At 43.1% G+C, this 23,411-nt stretch overlaps 1 protein-coding gene across 3 annotated transcripts in view; it reads left to right on the top strand.

Moving 5' to 3' along the window:
* Nucleotides 1-917: 917 nt before the first annotated feature.
* The window catches only part of LOC147633643 (protein NO VEIN-like), a 105,487-nt gene continuing 82,993 nt past the window's right edge, over nucleotides 918-23,411 (top strand). For 2 of the 3 annotated variants that reach the window (XM_086806795.1, XM_086806793.1), the window contains exons 1-5: nucleotides 918-1,890; nucleotides 2,024-2,355; nucleotides 11,234-11,678; nucleotides 11,866-11,982; nucleotides 16,190-16,364. In XM_086806795.1, the coding sequence (XP_086662921.1) occupies nucleotides 1,144-1,890; nucleotides 2,024-2,355; nucleotides 11,234-11,678; nucleotides 11,866-11,982; nucleotides 16,190-16,364 (1,816 nt within the window). In that variant the 5' untranslated portion in view covers nucleotides 918-1,143. The remainder of the gene's footprint in view (nucleotides 1,891-2,023; nucleotides 2,356-11,233; nucleotides 11,679-11,865; nucleotides 11,983-16,189; nucleotides 16,365-23,411) is intronic. The other variant, XM_086806796.1, reaches the window with a different exon arrangement.

The following is a 23,411-nucleotide window of genomic DNA, read 5'->3' as shown; positions in this document are numbered from 1 at the left end:
TTCAAATCCAAGAGGCCCTGTGTGTCATGGTTTTTGAGCATGTCCAAAGTCACCCAGAACCCGTCCTCAATGCATGCTATCATCAAGGTGTAGGTTGCCCTGTTAAATGAAAAGAACCTTGGAGACATAAAGGCGAATGGGTCAATTTCCTAAATGGACTACAATTCCAACAAAAATCCATTGCCATTAAAAAGATCCTCCATCTCCATGTTGTCACTAGAGGCATCTTTGTCCTCACTAGACTCACTAAAGGAGTTGTGTAAAGAGAAAAACCTATTATCAACTGTTGGGCGTTGATTAAGGAGACGAAAATCAACATCTATTGAATCCCAAATACTTCCCAATAACAAATTATCTTCTATGGATTCTTCTCCTGGAATCTCATTCAAATCCCAGTCATAGTAGCCTGTTACATTTTATGCCTTGTCTTGGTTGCTCATGAGCAAGCTTATCCACCCGCTTGATTGATTGGTATGCTTACACATAGGTGAGCATCTGCCCTTCTTTCTCTCTCCCCCTTGTCATACGAACTTGCCAAGTGACCCTGCTAGGATGCGCGAATCCTTGTGCAGTCGTTAGCCCTTGACCGAGGTGGGGATACCCGAGGTGCCCGGGTTTACGTTTGGGGCACCTATACGCAAGCAAAAATGCGTTTTTGGTTTGGGGTTGGCAACATCTACAACCTCTAAGAAGAGAGACATTAATTCTCCCACCCTGGCATGAGCTTTCAAATTAGTGCCCATGAATATAGATTCTATTTCAAATTACGCACGCGTGCTGTGACCCACCGCCATTAGCACGGTGGGGCCAGCCTCACTTTCCGATGTCATCCCGCTTTTTCCAGTAAGCTCACCATACCCGAGTTTATAGAAAACGTAAACCTAGGCCGCCTCTTTTCATACCCCACTTCTGCACCATTAAAGGCTTAGTGGAGAATAGTATGGTTTAGTGGGCAACTCTGAGTCTATGGTTTGGTAAGGCAGGAATGGGGCAAAGATGAGCGTCTCCTAGTCGGTGACGTGTGCCTGGGCTCGCGACGCATTACCTAAGGGCAGGCCAAACTTCTTCTTTGACCCCGTACGCTTCTCTCTCGCGGCGTCTTCAAAAGCTAGGGAGTACCAGCACCGGCTCAAACGAATCGCCATGATCAATAAGCGCGGGTTTAATAGTGAAGGGCAGCAGGATGCTGATTGCTACAGTAGTGGGGCATTTTCTGAGGCAAACAACAGCTCGCAGAGCAACTACTACTACTATGGAGGAAGAGGAGGGGGCTGGGGTAATTCTTTCAGCGGGTATCCTTCGAGTTTTTACGCGCAAGGCTACTCTCCATGGGGTTCTGCAAACAACTGGTCACCTCTTTCTAGGCTCGAAACGGGGCGGTACGACAATGACGTTCAACCGCAGGTAAGATCACTCCAAGGACTCAGATGCCCTCCTCATGGCTTTGATGACATGAATTCGGCTAGAATTCACAACTATCGACATTCAGAAGACCGAGCCAGAAGAAAGGAGGCAGATGAAGAAGAGGATGATGACGATAGACTTAATTGGAGGGGTAAGAAGGCAGGGTCAAGCAACGTGCCATGCATGGACAGAGAAACAGCCTTGATTAGAGATGAGGACACCAGGAGATTGCCATCTGGATTGTATGCTGAAGTTGCATCCATCTCTACTGAACTACCCCCCATGGATATGGACAACATGAGAGCAAAAGCAGAGAGAGCAGCAAAACTATCATATGAAAAACTCTTGAACGAAAAGCAAGGGGTGACATTGTGGAAGGTCGTACAGTCGGTGCTCTTGGTCCTGAAGGCAGAATCTCTTGAGTCGTTGGGTCTTCACCTCCACAATGTCCCCTCTCTTCGAAAACTCTTCCTTCTTGAAGCAAAGGTACACATTTCAGTTTTTTGGGAACTCCTAATACATTTGGTTTGTCCTATATTTCTCAGGTGGTTCATGGCTTGATTTTTCAAGATAGTTGAGTTTAAATGGCAAACCTTCGTGTGGGATGGGATTGACTCAGGTAAATACATACATTCACTGCCATGTTGCAGTGAAAAGAATTACAACATTGCATGATCTCAGTCTGGAGATTTCTCAAAATGAGGGTGTGAAAGATTTTGATGACCTGGAGCTTGGTCCTATCTCAGTCCATCCTCTGGTGGGTCAATATTTTTCTCCTCCTGGTGGTTCCGAAGTTTGCAAAATAACTACAGAGGATGTTCTTAATTATCTCTCAGATTACATGAACAAGCATCAAGGCAAAATACAGGTGGAAGATTTTCTTTCTTTCATGACGAAGGCACAATCTCTTCGCTCCCCTCGGCACCTTTGTGTGCGCATTCAAAGCTTTGGGTATGTAATATAAGTAGCTGTACCTTGATGTATGGAACCTGTATTTGTTTTGTTTTAAAATCAAGGAAAAAGTGTTATGTATTGTTATACTAGAGGAAGGTATATGTGGTAAATAGTGATAATTGATAACATTTGTTGCATTGCTTGTTTCCAGTCCATTGTATGTACCACTTAAGGGGGAGGTTTGTAGAGTAGCAGAAGATGCTTGCTCACTAAAGTGTGTGATAAGAGTGAAGTTTGAGAAGATGTGCAACCATGTAGTGTATGTTTCATTTGACAACATTCACCACATGGATGGATCAGAAGCTTGCTCATTAGATACATACATGAAGAAAGCACAAGCTTGCGCACTAAGGTGTGTGATAAGAGTGAAGTCTGAGAAGATGTGCAACCATGTAGTGTATGTTTCATTCGACAACATTCACCTAAGGGATGGATCAGAAGCTTGCTCATTAGATACATACATGAAGAAAGCACAAGCTTACATACCTTGTGAGTTGTAATTTGTGGCCTTTGTGTGTTGTGTGTTTGAACTTTTGAAGTCGAGCTATGGTGGAGATGATCTCGGCAAGCGTTTGGGGTGGAGTCGATGATGTCCAAAGTGATACCATGGGGTTTTTTCTTTTTATGAAATGAAAAAGTGATAGGTGTGGAACTTTTCATGGTTTGTTTCAGCCGTTGAGAAATGCCCTTTCTGTGACCAGTTGATAGCTGAACTAACTTTCAAGAGCAGGTGACATGGCTCCCCACAATTTTTGAGGTTTGTGCTCAAATGGGTACACTGTACTATAGAGGCTTATTTCCGTAGAGGGAATATGATACATGCCTGTTGTGGTAGTGGGAACAAGTTGCAGGCTCGTATCTCCATTGAGTGCAAGCTACAAGCTTATCCTTACTAGGATTGTGACTTTTGAGTGCAGGATAGGCTTGTATTGAAGAGACAAGATACAATGTTTGTAGAGTTTGACATCTGTGACAATGGACAGTTTAACAAGAGCTCTTCATGTGGCCCAAGCAGCCAGTGTGAATGTCTGAATGATTGTTGTCTGGCATATGGACACCGTATTTTTTTTTCATTTCCATGATGCACGGTTGGCCATTGATTTACAGACAAATGCATGGCCACCATGTTTATTTATTTGTGGTCTAAAATGCTTGATTATATGGGTTGTTTTGGGAAGACAAGGACAAGATAATAATTAGTGTTTTATTATAACTTGGCCTTCTAGCTTTTTGTCTTATATATTATTATAAAAAGGGGGTCAATCTTATTCATTTTCCTTTTTAGCTTTTACATGAGAACTGCCTCCTTTTGCCACACACGAGTGGAAGATAGAGGAAAGAATCAATGGGTTGTGCACATGTGTGGCCTCATGAGATTCCATTCATTATTGAGTGCTTGGCCAGGGACAAGGTTTGAGTGTCTTGTAGATTCTGAGGCCCCAGCAGGGTTAACACAACCAACTCAGGGTTAGGGTAACTGGGGGGATGAGATTAGGCATCTAAACAGGGAGGTTAGGAGTTTTAAGAGGCTTGGGCTGTTTCTGGCACATAAGGGGATGATTACCACAACTTCGGAGATCTACATGGGTGGTGTGGGACACCGTGGATGGAAGGGGAAGGCTTGGCCATAGCGTGTAGAGAAAATGCTACTGTTTTGCATCTGTTTCTGTGAAAAAGCAGGCTCTTGACATGTTCAGTTGCTGTTTTCTGCGAGTTGCAGGTATCTATGGCTGCTTTTGAGTCCAAGAAACAGATGTGCTCTGGCTTAGAGACCCTAGCATACTGTCCCAAAGATGGACTGGTCTGTGAGCAGACTGTACAGGGTGTATGTGTGGCCTGAGGGGCTGTACAGGTCCTCGTGAGGGGCCATGTACATGAATGCCATGGGCATGGAGTCGAAGCCATGAGAGCCCCCCATGAGGCTGGCTGTCCCGTATGGGCAGACTTGTGCATAGAAGGCAGTTAGTAGAGGAGTGACTGAACTGCTTGTGAAAAGCAAGGGCAGAAGAGGGCACACATGGCTTTTCCCTATATTTAGGGGCTCATAAAAAAGCACGTGTGCTAATGGGCCATTTTTGGACCCTAAATTGGGGATAAAAAGGCACATGTGTTAATATTGCCTTGTTGGGGTTTCTAAAAATGGAAAAGCAACATTGGCATTTTGGGACCCTAAATTGAGGGAGAAATGGCACATGTGTTGTTATTGACCTACTACTGGGGCCGCTTTTTGGGGTGTCTTAAAAACGAAAAAGCATGCTTATGGGGGCTGGCCTTTGGTGTTGGCATTATCATCTCCAGATTGGGCATATATGTGCATATTTCATGTTGTATCTGGCCAGATTTATGAGGCCATGCATTAATCTTATTTTAGATATTTTTTTGCTATTTTTGTCTATTTTTTAGACATTATTCTAGTATTTTTTGCATAGTTGGCCAGCCCACTGTTTTTATGCTGGCCGACCAGTCTATTTTTTAGACATTATTCTAGTATTTTTTGCATAGTTGGCCAGCCCACTGTTTTTATGCTGGCCGACCAGCTCTTGTCCAACCTATAAATAGGTGGCTTGGGTTAGCATCATTAGCACATCATTATTCAGCCATTGCTGTTGGTTGTATGCACCTACGGGCAGCCCTCGTGCTCTACTTCAGCAGATAACAAGTTTTCTACTTCAGTTCTTTTGCACATGTGCTTCTTTGCAAGATCTATTTGCTGTTTTTCTGTTTTACAGCCATTCTTTCATGGTATCAGAGCCCAGTGTTGCAAAGGGACTTGCGTTTTCTACATCTATTGCCGCAGGCAAAGATCCACCGCATCTACATCTTCAAAGGAGCTGTGTTTTCTGCTGTGGACCTGCGTTTTCCATTGAGGAGCTGCGTTTTCCACTGAGGAGCTGCGTTTTCTGTTGAGGAGCTGTGTTTTCCATAGAGGTGCTGCGTTTTCAGCCTGAGATCTGCATTTTCAGATCTCAGCCCCGTATTTTGGTGCTACAACAGGGTTTTAACCCAGGGGAGTCATTTCTTACCTCTCCTTTTGGTTTCCCACCCTCCCATCCCTTCTTCTCCTTCCTTTCTCTTTGCTGTACTCAGCTTTCGAGAAGGAGTTTGTTGATTTTCTGATTAGCTCTGTTGGAGAGGAGGTTTCTACTGTGTTATCAGAGATATGGCTTCTGGTCATAGTCATTCTTCTCACTCGGGGATTCTCTTTTCTTCTCCCCGATCCCAAGCCCCAAATTCACAGGGATCTTCTTCCTAGCTTCCTGTTTCTCTACCTTATTCCCAGATTCCTGCTTCTTTTCCTTCCATATTCCCCACCACCACCACTTCTCTTGTTTCTCCCCTCCCACAAACCCTCATCCCAACCCCTTCCCATGTGCCATCCTATTCACCCCCTCAAGTGAGTGGTTCCATGAAGCTGATTGCTACCAACTACCATACTTGGTCGTTTTATACGCAATTGCTTCTTGAAGAAGCAGGTGTGTGGCCCTCTGTCACCACTCCTCACTTGGTGGATCCTGCGTTTCGTGGAGTTCTGGATGCACGGGCCCGTCTCATCATCATCCATTGTATGACACCATCTATCCAGGCACAATTCATATCTTCCCGGAGTGATGCCAGTCAAATGTGGAATGAGATTCAGAGGAGGTTCGGGAGAGTATCTTCTGTGAAGATTGCTAAGTTGGAGGCAGATCTTGAGAAGATTACCATCAGTGACTCATATAATATCATTGATAAGATTGGGGGATTTACAAGGATCAAGAGGCAGTTTGAGGAGTATGGGAGTTCAATCAACAACCCGATCCATAAACTGCTTGGTAAGCTGCCATCATCGTTTGACTCTTTCAAAGATCACATCTATTTCCGTGATCCTCTCCCCCCTTTTGAGGAAGTCGTGAGTTATCTCCACGACAAGTGCATGCTTCGCGGAAAAGGCAAGTCAGAGTCTGCTTTTGTTGCCCCTAACAAGGGCAAGGACAAAGGCAAAGGCGAAAAAGGGAACTCCAACAACAAGAAGCAGAAAGTCACCACAAAGTCATCTTCTGACGACAACGATTCTGACAGCAACAAGGGTTCCAAGATGAAGGAATCTTGTGAGTTTTGTGGCCGACTTGGTCATTCTGAGGCCAAATGTTTTGCTAGACAGGTTGCTTCCCGCAAAGCTAAAGCCAAAGCTAAAGCAAAACAGGAGTCCTTCTCTGATGGCTCAGACACTTCACCCACGACAGATGGTTCAGATACTTCGCCAACGACAGAGGAGGGTACAAAGTCTCATGCTAAGATGGCTTTTCTTAGTGTCTATGATCCCCCTGTTCTTTCATCTTCACAGGAGCAGGATGAGTCCATCCTGGTGGTCACAGAGGAGACTTCTGATTCAGAAGTCAGTGCCCTATTCGCAACAGAGGATTATTTACAGGAGTTTCTGATAGAGATCTTATCAGTTCCTCTAATTTCTTTGGATGAGTCTCTCCCTTCCCTTGTGTTGATTCATGCTGATGCTATTATTGAAGATTTTCTCTCGTCTCTTTCAGAGGAGGATAGTGGTTCTTCTACTGGGCAAGTGGATGATTTTGCCGAGATATCCTCACATATTCTGGAGCTTCCTACTTTGGCAGTTGCTTCTCCTTCTTATGTTTCAAAGGAGGCGCCTATCTTCCACTATCTTGGAGCCTGTCCCTACTTTGAACCTGACAACTTCTACTATCACTGATGATCAGTTTGTTCCAATGGTTGTTTCATTTCCTTCTTCTTCTTCAGAGAAGTCTGCTTCGGTCCCGACACTTGTTGGAGATGCAGAGGAGGTACCATCTATGGTTCCATCTCCTGAGGGCTTCTCTCTTCAGATTGATCCTATTGTTTCATCTTCGATATCTTCTCGATCTTCTCGTGGCTTCTTCCGAAGACCGTCTCGGTATTCAGATGTACCATATCTTCGCAAGCTTTGTGCCTTTTATGAGGAGGTCGTTTCTTCAGACTCTTTGGAGGTCTTTCTTCAGCGTGCTGGAGTTGGTCTGTCCATCTGGCGCGTTGAAGAGGAGGTGTTGGCATTATCATCTCCAGATTGGGCATATATGTGCATATTTCATGCTGTATTTGGCTAGATTTATGAGGCCATGCATTCATCTTATTTTAGATATTTTTCTACCATTTATGTCTATTTTTTAGACATTATTCTAGTATTTTTTGCATAGTCGGCCAGCCCACTGTTTTTATGCTGGCCGACCAGCTCTTGTCCAACCTATAAATAGGTGGCTTGGGTTAGCATCATTAGCACATCATTATTCAGCCATTGCTGTTGGTTGTATGCACCTACGGGCAGCCCTCGTGCTCTACTTCAGCAGATAACAAGTTTTCTACTTCAGTTCTTTTGCACATGTGCTTCTTTGCAAGATCTATTTGCTGTTTTTCTGTTTTACAGCCGTTCTTTCATTTGGTGCCCAAAAGAGTAACTGGTTTGCAAAAAAACACTGTGTGAAGTGTGTACAAGCCATGCTTTTCTAAAAAGCTGCCTCCTATAGCCTACTACACGAGTTGTAGAAGAGGTAAAAGGTTGACAATAGGAAGGGATTTTTGATGGTGAAAATCACGCGTGCACACATACACGAGTTGCTGATTTGAGACAGTGAAAATCACGTGTACACACACACACGAGTTGCTGATTTGAGAATCCACCTTACTACAGATTTTTTCTTCACACAAAACTCTCCCTCAAGCTCAAGATATTCACTCAAGCTTTGAGGTTAGCAGGAGGCAAAAGTTCAAGGGTTGTGTATACTGTTTTGGGCTGATTTCAAGGTTTCCCGCATTGCTTTTTGGCATGGATGCTCAAGGAAGTCAGCATATGCAACCCTTGGAGCAAGAGGTGTTGGGGGAATCCCAACAACCTCAGCTTTTGGCCTTCCAATTGCAAGGGAGTGAGCATCTACATCAGTTCCAAGCGATTGTTTCATCTCAAAATCTACGGCAAGCCCAACGACAAGTGCAACATTAGGTTCTTAATCAACTCATAGGGCATCCCATGCATGTATCGGTGCCGGGAAATGAATCTCCGGCCACCCATACCTTCTGGGCACCCATCACCTATTCCAAATCCTCCGAAGTCTCCTCCGTCTCTTGTCAATCGGCTATATTCAACTGTGCTTGATTTACAGAAACAGTTTCATGGGATTCGATCCCAAGGCCAGGTAGCTACAGCTGGTAAACTCCCCATGCAAGTGTCTTTCCACCTGGATCCCTTCTTGAGTAGAAAGAGTGTGAGGAGCTTTACATAGATAGCTGGCTTGGGAAGTGGATTTTTTTTTAAAATTTTTATAAGTAATTTGATAGCAACATATTAGTGAGGCACAGACCATGTTGCATAATAAAGCATTCGCCTAGTGGAAAGATCTTTGGGAGAAGCCTATGAATTGGGCTGATTTCAGCTTGTGTTCAAGTCAGCTTGTGTTCAAGTCAGCTTTTGTTTCTAAAACAAGATTGATAACTTTTTCGGAAGAGTTTGAAGTGGAGATGGGCAAGAGGAGCCTTGACACCTACTCCTAGGAATTCAAGGAGTTGGTGAAACCTATGCAAAGCTATGGAGGATCCTGAGGTGTTGGTATACATGTAGTTTTCCTCTGGAATGCCACAATGAAGCTCTTAGGAGCCGGATTACTTCATTGAATGACATCTATCCTTATGCCAAGAACTTTGGTGACATCCTTGTTGTCAAAAAGGGAAGTGGTGAACTTGCAAGAGGTACAAATAAGAAGAACTGCTCAAATGAAGAGAGAGAGAGCTCTAGTTTATAGATTTGGAGCTCTCATGAGCTAGAATGGCAAGATAAAGCTATAATGACAAGTAGAGAGTAGAGGTGACAAGTGTGAGGCCACTTGTCTCACTTTGATCCACTATCCTACCACATGTTCTAATTTAAGAGATGGTCTCTCCCCATAAACTTCATCTCTAAATATATCTCAACTCGTAGACATTCTATCAAATGTGCCTCAGTAAGTCCCCCCATGTGCTTAGCGAACAAACGTAATGATGCGAGTGGAATTCCCATTGGGGGTTGTCCAAAAATAATAACCCTCCTACCTTTTAGGAGTCTGTTTCTTTGTATTCCACCTTATTAGAAATGCATGTGAGCACCATGTAGAAAGATGTTTCAATAGTAGATCTCTCCCAAATCCTTGGGAGCTGGCCATATTTGCTTTCCACTTGACACTTGAGCTGTAATGCCCATTTCTGTGGCCAAGAAACCATCTCAGGTGCCTAGAGCAAGCTTCAGGTTCTTAATCTTTTGTAATGGGGATAATCCCCAATTCCCAAAGCTTTACCACATGCATAAGCTCTGAGAGTCTTCTTTCAGTCCTAAGCAATGCATAGGTACTCTTGATGCAAGAACCATCAACATACATACATATACATATACATATATATATGTATATGTATATGTATATGTATATGTATATATATATATATATATATATATAGAGAGAGAGAGAGAGAGAGAGAGAGAGAGAGAGAGAGAGAGAGAGGTTTGTGGCATATCTGGTTAACTAGGAATGCTTTCATATTTGATGCAAAAGTTGGTATTATAGCTCACATAGGTTGTATAAAAGGGCTACTATTGTGGCAAGTCTCTTTCTTGTGGTCAGCTCATTTGGTGGAGAATGACATGGCTATATATTGGATGAGGGTACTCCGAGCTACACCTGTGGTTCGGAGTAATTAGTGAGGGAAAGCTAGTACATCACATGGCGGCCATGTGGCCATTTGTGAAGTAATTTTGGTAATATATCTTCTATTACGAAAAGAGAGAGAGAGAGAGAGAGAGAGAGAGAAAGAAAGATATATTAAGCGTCTACTAAAGACCCAATGGGCCTATGAGACCAAAGTGATACAATAATGTCCATAGTATATCTCATCACGGAATGGAAAATAAAACAGAAAGAAAACATAAACATAACTATCTCACTTGGGTGATACAAAACTATCCATGGAAACTCATCATGGAAATACTAAGAACATAGAAACATGAGAGAAACATCAGCTCCAAGTAGATGGTATACCACTCTCCAAAATATCAAGCATGGGGCTAATGAGTATGACTGAGAGGTCGTATGGTGACGGACTCATAGAGGGCGATGATGCTCCAAACCATGTCAGATGGGACTCCGATCTCCTATAGATGGTGTAAGAGGCGGTCTCGGGGTACAGTATCAAAAGCTTTGCGAAAATCCACAAAGCAGCAGTAAATCCTCTGGTGTCGTGCTCTACCCTTCTCGATGATGGCACGGAGGGTGAAGATGTGGTCAAGGGTAGAGTAGCTCCTGCGAAAGCCAGCTTGTCTTGAGGCTCTGCATCCCTGGCTCTCTGCAAATGAACTGAGCTCTAGCACTGATCCATAGAGCTTGGCCAATGTGTGGCCAATCATTACAGAATAAACATTACAAATTAATTTCTTCTTGAGTACTTCTTGCATTTGATGAAAGGTTCTCATTGTTTTGTTAATGTGAACTTGAGACTGTAGAAGGGGCTGGGGCGCAGCCCAGAAACTGCAGAGAAGAACAGGGACGAAAGGGGCGAGAGGCTAATAAAAACATGGTGGGGCTAAGCTTTTCTTTTTTTTTTTTTGGGGGGGGGGGCGGGGTGGGGTGCTCTCAGCAAGCAAGACTCTGCAGCGCTCTTTACCTCGTTGGCTCTTCGTTTTTTTCAACATAATTTTGTGAACTTAGGAGCTCATTCCAGTCCTAAGATTCAAGTAAAATAAATAGTCTGAGGGTTTACACTCCAAGCATCTATACTCCTCTGTTTCTTGTCCTTTGTGCTGGTGCAAATTGTGTTCACAAGATGCTTGTTTTCATACTGCTGATGGATATCATTTGGTGATTTGTGCTAGGATGTATGTGTCATTTATTCGGCGTGAGAAAAAGGCAGAGAAGGCAATTGCCAGCCACAGAGCATATTTGGCTGCAGTCAAGGAATCTGCAGTTCAACTAGAAGTTCAGGAGCCTAGTATCACAAGACGCATTGATGTGTTTCTTGCTTCAGCAGCCGCTGATCATGCACAAAATGTTTCTTTAAGTTCAGATGATGAAAATGGTAAGAAAATGGCTTCAAGTGCTATGGCTGGTACTAGGATAGGTGCTGTTGCGTCTGGTCAGCTTCAATCAAATGGCTGTCCATATCCCTCAGCAGCAGAGGAGCGCGTCAGACTTCTCACAAAGATTCCCGCAGATATGAACGATGAGTCATCAAAATCTGAATATGCAATGTCAAAGCAAGAGCTTGGAGATTTTATTGCTGCTTGGAGGGGCATCTGCCATAACAACTCTATTTCAGAGGTGTGCTTTGGATAACTTCAAAATGTTGATGGTTCTTGATAAGATGTATGCTTGAATGAAGAGAGAGTATTGTATGCACATTGTCATGTTTCTGAGCCTGATTTTGGGCTTAAGATCATGTCAATAAAAGCTGCATCTTTCTATCTTCCTTTCTCCACTTTTGATTGTTTCAATTTTGGAGGTACAGGTGCTTATGCAAATGCTGTTTGCACATGAGACTGAGTCGAAGAAAGGTTTAAAGAAGAAGAGAAAGCTAGCAAGACTTTTCAAGATTTACCCTGCCATCGGGATTCTCAATATTGCGGTAAAATGGATGTAGAACCTTTAGCTTCACTTTTGAATCTTGCATCAAACCATGTTTTGTACTGAATGAAACTCTATCACACTTGTGTTGGTTGCTTGAAACTTTTTTTCCACGGCAGTTCTTTTCATACGAAGTATGGGCCCAAAACTTGAGTGTTTATCACCTGGACAGAGTTCCTTTTACCCTCATCTTTTGTTTTTGAAGATCTAGGTTCTAACATTTCAACGGTGAATGTTATATGATCAGTGTGGTTGGTGTGAATTCAAGGATCTGGATTCTTGATCTGACTATGGATAGATGAATCAATGATGACTATTTGTTTACTACCCCCCCCCCCCCCCCCCCCCCCCCCCCCCGCCCGCCCCCCCAGAAAAAAAGAACAAAGAAAAAAAAAGAGGTTCTCCCCTTTCTGGCCTCATGGATTTCATGCTCCTGTGGGTTTTGAAAAACCAGAATGTCATCAAAAGCACAAATACACACGTCCTGATCAGGGGTTAGAACCCTCTCATTGTCATTTTGTTGAAGGATGCATGAAATGATGTCTTGTAGATGTCTTGTTCTGTAGTACAGATCTGATAAAAGCACTCTTGAGGTTGATCTTGAAAAAATCTTTGCCCATTCTGGCTTTAAGATTGACTGAATATGAGGCATCTTACTTTCACAATCAACTTGTTGAGGGCCCAATTATCTACACTTAAACTGGCAGATCAGTCTTTCTTGGTGACAAAGAGATTTGATGTACAAGTAAAGAGTGACTCGACTGAGTAACTTCACTTTGCAACATAGTTGCAATCATTCTCATCATAACGTTTGGAAGTATGAAAACATATGATATCCTGGCTTATCACACTCAGATCATAATATGGCCAATATTTTAGTGCATGTAGATCCCCTCTTCTCCTATATTTTCATATATGCCACTCATAAGCATACAGAGAACAAATTTTTGTTTGTAAAAGCCAAGAAAAGAAGCTGAACTGCCCAAAATTTCAACAAGAATCCTCAATTGAAAAAGCCCTAAAATTGATAATTTTCAGAATGGGCATAATTTTTCTAAAGCCCAGTTTCTTAATTGCAAAAGCTTATGAAAGGCCTAATTGCCCAATTTTTCGACCATAAGAAAGTCCCAAATGGTAGAAAAGTTCTCAAATTTCCAACCATAAGAAAGTCCCAAATGCTAGAAAAGTTCCCAAATTTCCAATCATAAGAAAGCCCCAAAAGTGCAATTCCTCAATTTTGATAGCGGAGTGAGACTTATTTGCAGGAGAAAATATAAGGTGATCCGTGCATGTTGAGTGCATAAATCCAGGGACTAACCATGCAGCATTGGTGAGCTTTATGTTGAGGTGAATGGATGTCGCATGTGCTTCTTGGGCTGGCTTTGTGTTGACATGCGGGCATAAGGAGCAATGCAATCTGTGCTGATCTGACTTGTTGGTGTGTGCAGTGTGATGTGGGCTGATCTTGTGCTTTGACCCTTGAAAGGGGACCTCAAAAATTACTAAAGTTTTTGTAAGCTAAACTTCTGGAATAATACGTAACCCAGAGCACATAACTTAGTGGTTATCATGCGTGGTTTTTTCATACGTTTGTAAACGCCTAGTTCATCAATCATACACATATGATTGCAACTATGCTTTGCAATAACTCCTCTAGTTCTTGATCCAATTCAGTTACTCAATGTGCATGGAAACGTATGGTCTTCTGATTTGGATATAGGCAAACTCAGAGTCATTCTTTGATATAGTTATTAAAAACTGTGAAATCAAGGCATCTTTTTTAGTATCCTCGTCTTCTTAGTGTGGTTTGTTGGGAACATACACCATGAATACCTGCGCATGCTGTTTGGCTAATCTTGTAATGTTACCTCTTGATACTTGTCATGTGCATGCACATGGACATGCTATTCCCAGGCTAAATCCCTGATCTGCAGCATATAAACAGATGGTTTAGGGGCTCATGCCAGGGCCAGACAAGCACATAAGACAATCCTGTGGACAAGGATTCTGTCGGCCAGATCTGAAGTGTGTAGGGAGCAGGTTGGCAGCATATAGCATTTATAGGGATGTTTTGCTGGCTGACCAGCAGTCGGCCAGTTGCTCAGGCATGCTTGGGCCTATAAAAGGCTAGCCCATAAGTCATTTGTGGGTATCACACTCCCCTTTGTAGTGGGGTCCTAGATTAGGATTTTGTTTACCCTTTGGGAAGGCCTAAAGCCAATATATTGTAACCTTTTGTACTCTTATGAATATACTGAAAATACAGCCATCTCTCTCTCTCTATTCCCTGTCTATGCTGATTGTTCTTGCATCAAGATGTTCCTATGCAGTGCTTAGGGGCTACCAGCTCTTATGAAACTCTCCCCTTGGGCTCCACCCCTTGGATGAACTTCATCCCTTGGAGGGCTCCATAGAAGCTTATCGGGCAGCCCCAACTGCTGAAAGAAGACTTCAGAGCTTCTGCATGTGACATTGATATGAGAGCTTGAGGCTGATTTTGAGATATTGTTGCTGCTCATGTCCCACCCACTCTTAGTGCATCGTGCATGGATGAAACCATCGCCCGTCACCTGTGTCTTGATCTTATGGTGGTGTGGTGTGGTGAGCAGGCAACATTATATGAGCATCAGACTCAGCAAGGCTAAGTGCTGTTGGCGTCCCAGGAGAAGTGCACAGGTCCAAGGAGAGAGATGCAACATGTGTCAAGATCCCCAAAAGCTGCTTGGTGTCAGGCTAACCAGGGCACCTGGACCAGTTTTCAAGAAGAAGGATTCATGTTTGTGTTCAGGGATAGGGCAAGAAGGCAAGGGAATAGCTGCATAGATCTCTACATCAGATTTGGAAGGATTCAGAGACCTGAGGCAAGGTTTTCAATGAAAAGGTTGCCAAGAAGGGAAGGATGACATGCATGGGAGACCACATATGGAGACAAGGGATGATGACAGTCATCTAGGGGCAGAAGTTGGAATCCCATCATCAAGTTTAGCAAAAGGGGATGTCATGTGGATGCAAATGGACATGCTAATCCCAAGCTAAATCCTTGATTTGCAGCAACAATTTAGGGGGCTCATGCCAGGGCTAGACAAGCAGGACAAGGACTCTGTCGGCTAGATCTGTAGTGTGTCACCAACATATAGCATTTATGGGGATTTTCTGCTAGCAGCAGTCGGCCAGTTGCTTAGGCATGCTTGGGCCTATAGAAGGCTAGCCCATAAGTCATTGTGGGTATCACACTCCCCTTTGGAGTGGTGTTCTATATTAGGATTTTGTTTACCCTTTTGGGAGGGCCTAAGGCCAAGATATTGTAACCTTTTGTACTCTTAAGAATATACTGAAAATACAGCCATTTATCTCTCTATTGTCTGTCAATGGTGATTGTTCTTGCATCAAAATGTTCCTATGTAGTGCTTAGGGCTGAAAGAAGACTACTAGAGCTTCTGCATGTGACAATACCATGGGTATATTTGTTATCTCAAGCACAATGAATCACCAGAACTTTCCTTTGCAAATTGAGTGTGTAAAACTGCCATCTGATGACAATGCATGCATGCCATGCAGAAGCTACTATCTTATACAAGAACCAAGAGGTTTGGCTTCCACTGCACTTCAGTGGTGTGGTTAGTTTGTGGTTCAAAGACTCTTATACTGTTTTGACCAGAGTATTACTGCTTACTATGTGATATGAGCTTGAACTTGAGACTTATCTAGCCGTCATTGTTTGTTCTGTTTGATCATCAGACAGGTGTGAGAGGCTTAGCTTGCTTTCAAGAATTTTTCATTTTTGAAGGAATGACCTGTTGTTGCTGAAATTGCAATTTCATTCGAATTCTTGAAACAGATAAATTTGGATTTTTTGGGGAAAAAATTTTGAATTAAAAAGAATGACCACATGAAATAAATCCAGAAAATCTTGCATACAATAAACTTGAAAGAATCTTCTTTCCCATCCCTGTTCAATCAAAGTTGGAACGAGATGTGTGCTCTTTATGCACCTGGTTGCATTTCATTCTTTCTTTTGCTGTGGGCTATAGCATTATGTGTCAGGGTTTGATCCCACTTCCGCATGGATCACAGAGCTCATTTTTGTACTTGACAAAACTTGTGCGCCTTTTTATGTTGTCTTAGCAAGTCTTGACACAATTTTTTTTTTCAACATTGGAGGTATTTCTCTAAAGGTGAGTTGCATGTGGTTTCTGGAATTCTTACAGGTACTATCTATGAAGGCTGGACATTGGAATAGCCTTTATGATGCCTTTGAAGAGGCTGTCAATAATGATGTTCATGAGATTAAAGGAGCCAATGCTGTAGAAGCTGTTGATAGGATAGAGGTGATGGCTAGTGAACCTTACCCACCGTCAACATCCAAGGCGCTGAATTCCACAGGTAACAGGCATTGTCCCTTTCTTAACAAAGAGGCAGGGCTATAAGCTTTGCAATTGCAAAGTTTTTGCACAAGAATTGAAGGTCAGTCTAGTTAGCAGGAGTCACGTGTTTGCATGGGCGTCTTGTGAGTGGTGGAATGAGTGCCAGGACCACCATGGAATGATTTGCATGGGTAAGGTAGAGGCAAACTGCTTACGTGAATCCATGAACGGCTCTGTTATTAATCTTGAGTTTTCTTTTTTCATGCCTTGCATTACCATAGTTGTCATGATTAGGCACACACTGACATTGCCTCTCATTTGATCTCACTAGCAGGAGAGACTATGGTGATGGATGTCTAATCTGGTGTGTTCAGATTGGATGATGTGTCATCCGGCGAGTCTTGTTGATGGAGATGCTTGTGTGGGGGACACTTGCGAATGGATGTTTGTGCATGTGCAAAGGGCTCTTCACTGTGGTTGAGTCATGCATGATAGATAGTGTGTCATGTGTTTAACGGTTGAATTGATTTCTATGCATGGATGAATTGTGTGTGATGAATTATTTATAGTTTTGGAATGAAAGGACTCGCCATTTTGGGCACCCCAAATTTATAAATAAATGCGCACAAAAGCAAACAAGTTGCAGGATGAGGTAACTAAGATTGTAATTATAAGCTACCATGCGTTTTATGCTTTCCGTCTATTTTTCAGGTATTAAAGAGTGGCCAACCCTCCCATAATTCACACACGTGCCCTTTAAGAAAAGCACCATCAGTGATCAGCCCTTTCCACATCAGAGATCAGCCTCTCTTAGTTTTTCTGTGTTTATGTTTACGATCTTCAGCTTACACATGGAACATAGGTGACACTTTTGGTCTCATAGACCCATTCTGTCTTTAGTATACATTAATAATGTCTTTCTTTCTTTCTTAGCGCACAAAGTCTGTGCAGCTGTGAGGACAGCTTTGGAATCTGCCATACAGCCAGAACTCTTTTGTGCAGCTAATGATGAGATACACAACTCCACTACCAGTTTCAGTGCTGTTGTGTGGCTTGTGAAACCGAACTGCCTAGGGCACTGGGGTCTTTGACAACTTTTAGTACCATCAACGCGTATTAAACATTATACATGGCCACATCCTTAACACATCCATAATCATTTTTCATAAAAACATATAATACTAGAAACATTGACATAAAAGCTGAAAAACAGAGCTTGCACATGTGACACCACACTGGTGCCAGAATGGGCAGACCCTCCTTATGTACCGAATGCTAATCCTCAAATTTGGTCCTAATGTGGGTAGGGTTGGGGAGCCCTAAGATTAGGGGGAAGGCTGCAGACAGGTTACAGGAGGTGGCTAGAGTTCCATGGTTACTGGCTATTTATGACTTGATGGTTATTTATAGTAGCAGCAGTCACTATATAAGTGATTTAAGAGTTATTGAGGTCATTCTGTTATACTTGACAGCAGTGGGACAAGCTCTGGTGGTATGGGACGCCAGGGCTGGTTGGCTTGGCCTGTGGGAAGTGGAACCTTAGTCCTTGGCGGTCTTGTCAAGTGTCCCTTAGGACAGGCTCTGGTGGTACGGGATGCCAAGGCTGACTTGCTTGGCTTGTGGGGAGTGGAACCTTAGTCCTTGGCTCGGGGGAGATTCTGGGGAGGTGACTTTGATCCTTTGGAAGGGTATCAGAGCCTTCCCGATCACGGAGGCAGGAAAACTACAAGGTTTGCATGTCTTGCATTTGTTGTCAAGATCGCCCTATTGAGGTATCTCTCGGTCATCGAATCTGTGTTTTGATCTTGCAAAGAAGTAGGTGCTTTTTGCGAAACCCTAAAAGCCCTTTCCTTTTGGTTGCCTGAAGCCATGCCATATTTCATTGTTTCTTTGCTGGGCTGCAGAGGGTTGTGTATGTATGCTGTGCATCCATAGGAGGTAATCCTAGGCGAATAACATGGCGGGTACATGGGCGCACAGGCTGGCGAGGCTATAGAGCCAGGCTGTACGGCAGCAGGCTGGACAACAGCCTACACAAGCTGTACAGGGGGCCTGGTCTGCTGCCTGCACAGCAGAGAGGCCGTACAACATGGAGACACAGCAGTAGATGGTGGCAACAGGGCAGGAGGTGGAGAGGAGGGAGCGCATGCAAGGCAACCGGCAGAGAGAAAGAGCAGGCATAACTGTATGCAGAAATTAGGGGCACATTTTTTAAAGAAAAAAACATCTTGCTATTTTTTGATATGAAAAAGCATAGAGGGATGTTTGTTTTGTAAAACATGGACTGGGAGGCTGTTTTTCTCCTTGCGCATATCTAAAAAGAGGGATTAGTATTTTTTTCAAGTAAAAAGTATAGTAGCTTTTTTAGCTTATAAAACAAGGGGCATCCCTGATTTGTTATGCTCGGTGCGTGACAAAAGTTCTTGGATGCAGTCTGTTGCATGGATTCACAACACGCTTTCCATCTCTTGTGTGTAGGTAGGCGGCGTATTTTTCTTGTATTTTCTCGTGTGCAAGCGTAACTTTCTCTCTTGAAATTCAGAAATTCAGAATCAGCACATAGCTTTTCTTGCAGCAGCAGATGCTTTACTTCTTTCACTGCGCACCCATGGCGGAAGATCTCTAGTTTGATGACACCCTATCCGCGCTCGAGGAAGAATCTTATCTTGAGGGGGATCACATGGAGTTCCAAGAGGAATAGGACGAGGGAGAAGAGAGAACTTACTTTGAGGAGAAGATGGCAAAACTTTGTGCTGATTTATAGGCTGATATTCAATAGTTACAGGAACAAGCGGTGCTTTTGCAGAGCGCCGTTCTTGGTACAACCTCTTATCACTGGCACAGTTGGGGTTTCTTCTTCGTTCACACTGGACGCTTTTGGGGGCGAAAAGAAGCAGGTTGTTGTAGTTTCTTGGCTCAACAGCTGTTGGAATGTGTACTTTGAGTTTTACCCTTCCTCGAGCGCCCAAAAGATATAAATGGTGAGGGGTATCCTCGAGAGGAAAGCCCTTGGTGGAGAGAGCTAAGGGATAAACCCTCTACCTAGGCAGATTTTGAGACTCGGTTTGAGATGTGTTCCTTGAGGCACAAGATGAGTTTGACATGATGTCCAAGTTTGTAGACTTCAATATGCAAAAGATGTCTTTTGACACATACTTACAGTAATATAGAGTTTTGCAATCTCGGGCAGGGTACATGGATGTCATGACTTTGTGTGGGTTCTTTATCCGTGGATTGTCACCAGATCACAAACTTCAAGTGAGGAACAATCAACAACAAAACGCTTAAGGATGCCATCGAGTATGCTACGATTTATGAGGAGACGATGGCTATAGCCAGACAAAGAACATGTCTCCCAGAAATCTCACACTCTAGGTAGTTTTGAACAAAGTTCCTAGTGTGAACGAAAGTTTAAGTCTGGGAAGTCTTCACAGAATCAAAACTGAACCCCGGCTTCACGTGATCTCAATCCAAAGAAAGAGAAGAAAACCCTCCAGGGTTTTCGAGATGGTGGGTGTTTCATTTGTGGCTAGAATGGCCATACGAAGGCGAGCTATTTGCAAGCGAAGAAAGTGCTTGTGGATAACTCATGTGATCGAAGCTTCCATTGATGCTAGAGTTCTTGATCATGGTGTGTGCATGATATGTAACTTCAACATGTCGCTCTTCGGTTCCAATGATCTAATATAGATGTATGGATTGGTATTAGGGAAGACTATGCACATCATTTTTGACCATGATAGTACTCACAACTTCGTTAATGCAAAACTTGTATAGAAGTTGGGAGTGGAGATGCGGCCAAGTAATCATTTGTATCGCGTGAACCTGGTGGCGGGACAGGGAGGGATTTGGAACTGGTGGGTTTATCAGTTTCCAAGTTTATACCGAGTCCCTAGATTTTTGGATTATCAATCTAGACAGGGTAGATGCTATTCTAGGAAAGGAATGGGTTTTTAGCCATGATGTCCATGTTGATTGGAAGGGTCATACTTGTGAAACAACGTGTAGCATTATGAATAGTTGTGGTAGATCGTAATGAAAAGATAACATAACTAACAATATGATTAGGAGTTAATGGTGTTGATTAAGACTAATGGAGCACTAATCAAACTTGTGGGAGATTAGGCATAAAATTCATCTTTTTATTCATAAAAAGGAGCCTCTTTTATAGGTGCATTACAAGCATAAGGTGCCATCTATGATTTCTCCACTATTCTCTCACTTTGACCCATTTTTCTCTCCCAGATTGTAGGCCTTCATCTAGATTCAAGGTGGATCCATTTGTTCTTTCTTCTCACTTGATTTTGTAGAGATTCCTAGGTAGAAATGAAGGCTTTTACTTGGTTACTGTCTCTTACAAAGCTCAAGTTCTTTGGACTAATACACCTTTGGCTAAATGGCTCCACCTTTACAAAGCTTGAGTGACTCTAAGGTTCTTTAGACTAACACCTTTGGCTAAATGGCTCCTCCTAGTGATGGGTAATGGTTGCATTCCCAACAATACTTTGTCCTTTGTTATGGAGAGTCTTCCGATGTGTCTCAAGTGTAATTTTGGGGTCCCACCCTTTACTCTTATAAATTTAGAAGAACTTCATAATATAATTAGAAATTCAGATTATGAGGTGTTTCAGTGTGTTCTTGATCTCGTTTTATCTAATGCGAATGGTAGTTTGAGTACGGTTAAGGTGGATGCTTGGGAGACACAGGCTTAAGAAGGCATCAAGGGGGATTTTGTAGATGTCTTCCGTGTTGAATCGCCTTATGGTTCACCACCTAGTAGGTCAGTTGATCATTAAGTTTGATTTGCTTTTCCTGGGTCTCAGCTTGTAAGTATTGCTATCACCATTTGGTCTCTTCACTAGTCTTGACGAGTGTTTCACACACTGAGCGAAACCAAGATGTGAACGGGGATTTTCCATAGAAGAAAGCTGAAGCATTTACTGGCAAAGTTTGTCTTGAAAGATGGCTACAGAGCATGAGCAGCATGGGATTTTATTCATCAAAGTGACTAATAAGGTTTATAAGTTAGTGTGTTCATACATCATTAAAACTGGGCTGGACTTATTATTATTTTGGACATGTGTATGTGGACAGAAGGAGGTGCCTAGAGCAAACTTGGGCTGCAAGCCTGGGAAAAGCCATAAAGTTGATATTTTTGGGCAAGTTCAACTATTTTGGACAGAAAGGAAAAGCACAGCTATTATAGAGCTGGTCGACTCTATTAAAGCAAGGCAAGGGGTTGTTTTTATCATCATGCGCTTGCAGCTCATCTGGCGGACTGCAGCTCTTCTCCCTCTCTTTCAGTGCTGGCCGTACAACATCCCTCTCTTAGCGCTGGCCGTACAGTTCTTTCGCCCCTCTGTGCGCTGGCCGTACAATAGTCAGTGCTGGCTGTACACAGCAGCCACATTGAGAGCTCTTCTGGGACTGATTTGAGGCTTTTGTTTTGGGGTTGTTTTGGCGTGGAGTTCGGGGCTGTTTTTGGCTTCGTACAGGGCTGTTTCATGGACTGTTTATGAGCTGATTCATGGGGCTGTTTTGAGACAGTCTTTGGATGGCTAATTGGTGCTGTGTTTTATCTTGGCATTGGATAGATATGTGGGCAAGAGATTTGTTGATGCTTTGTTGGAAAATCCGGTGCTGTATGCACCCGCACCTTGGTTTATTGTAAAAGCTTTTGTTTGATTAAAGTTCTTCCTAGGGGGGGACCGGCCGTTCCGGCTCAGTGTGGTGTTTTTATATTGTTTATGGTTCTCTTGCTATGTTTCAAAGCTCTGTTTGGTATTTGAAGTGTTGGTCTATTGCTCCGGGTCCGTGATTTCGGTGACAATCGCACCTTACAAGATGAGCTGGTTTGAGGAGGATGAGATAGATGGGACAAATACATGGGAGTAAATCTCCGTGGGGAGCTCTAGTGCTTTTGAAGCACAAGGACGGTACTTGGCGGATGTTACAACCCCACAGATCTCCTAAACCGAAAACACGAGTGATTAATGCAAACCCCCTAAGAGTGTTGGAACCCCACAGAACTCCTAAACGCAAAATACCACTACAAACCCCTCCCCTTAAGAGGGGCGTAGGCTAGCTCAACACCCAACAGCAGGTTCATGTCCTCAAACCTCCCCCGAGTCAGAGGCTAAGGCTCCAATCCCACGAACCATGCAAGTTAGCATAGGTATCTCACCAATGCCTGCCTGCAGAGGCCTTCGACATGACCGTCTGTGATTTGTCAAATCCAATCATGTTCTCGACGATAATCGTGGTCCATCACAGACCACAGAGTTAATAACTCATTGTGAACAATCTCACTTATATAGTAGCTACTGTTGGTATAAATAACTGTTCGGTCATGAATAGCTAGTATACTTGGTATTATTAACCATCAGCCTTAGCTGCCTGTATCAGCTTGCTCTAATCCTAGGGCTCCCCTAACCTTGCTGGATTAGACCACTAATATGTTACAACGGAAGTATGTGAATTACAAAAAGTTGAAAAAAGTTACGGTTAAGAATAGGTATCTTTTTCCTAGAGCAGATGTTTTGATAGGCAGGCGGCAAGGAGCTGCCTTGTATCAGCTTGCTTCCTCTAATCCCAGGGCTCCCCTAACCTTGCTGGATTAGACCACAAATATGTAACAACGGAAGTATGTGAATTACAAAAAGTTGAAAAAAGTTACGGTTAAGAATTGGTATCTTCTTCCTAGAGCAGATGTTTTGATAGGCAGGCGGCAAGGAGCTGCCTATTTTATGAAGATTGACCTTCGTACTATCGATTATCCTAGATATATATATTCGAGGAAAATATCTTTAAGACAGGTTTCGGTACACAACATCGCCATTACGAGTTTCTTGTATTACCTTTTGTGCTCAGGGGCTGCCTTGTTCTAGGGGAGCCGACTTGTGGCATTTGAAAAAAAGTGGCTTGATGATAGCTAGGTCAAGTGGCATACTTAGGAGAAAGGGTTGTATGCGGTTATAAATACATTGAAAATTTGGACAATGGAGACATTATTCGTATGGATCCAAATTTGTCGTCTTGACTGACCATGAATCGATCAAGTACATCT

This window comes from Cibotium barometz, chromosome 12 (genome assembly GCF_041138505.1).
Source record: "Cibotium barometz isolate CiBa-2024 chromosome 12, ASM4113850v1, whole genome shotgun sequence".
Taxonomy (NCBI): domain Eukaryota; kingdom Viridiplantae; phylum Streptophyta; class Polypodiopsida; order Cyatheales; family Cibotiaceae; genus Cibotium; species Cibotium barometz.
The sequence above is the reverse complement of the archived record's forward strand: the minus strand, read 5'-3'. Positions and strand labels throughout refer to the sequence as shown.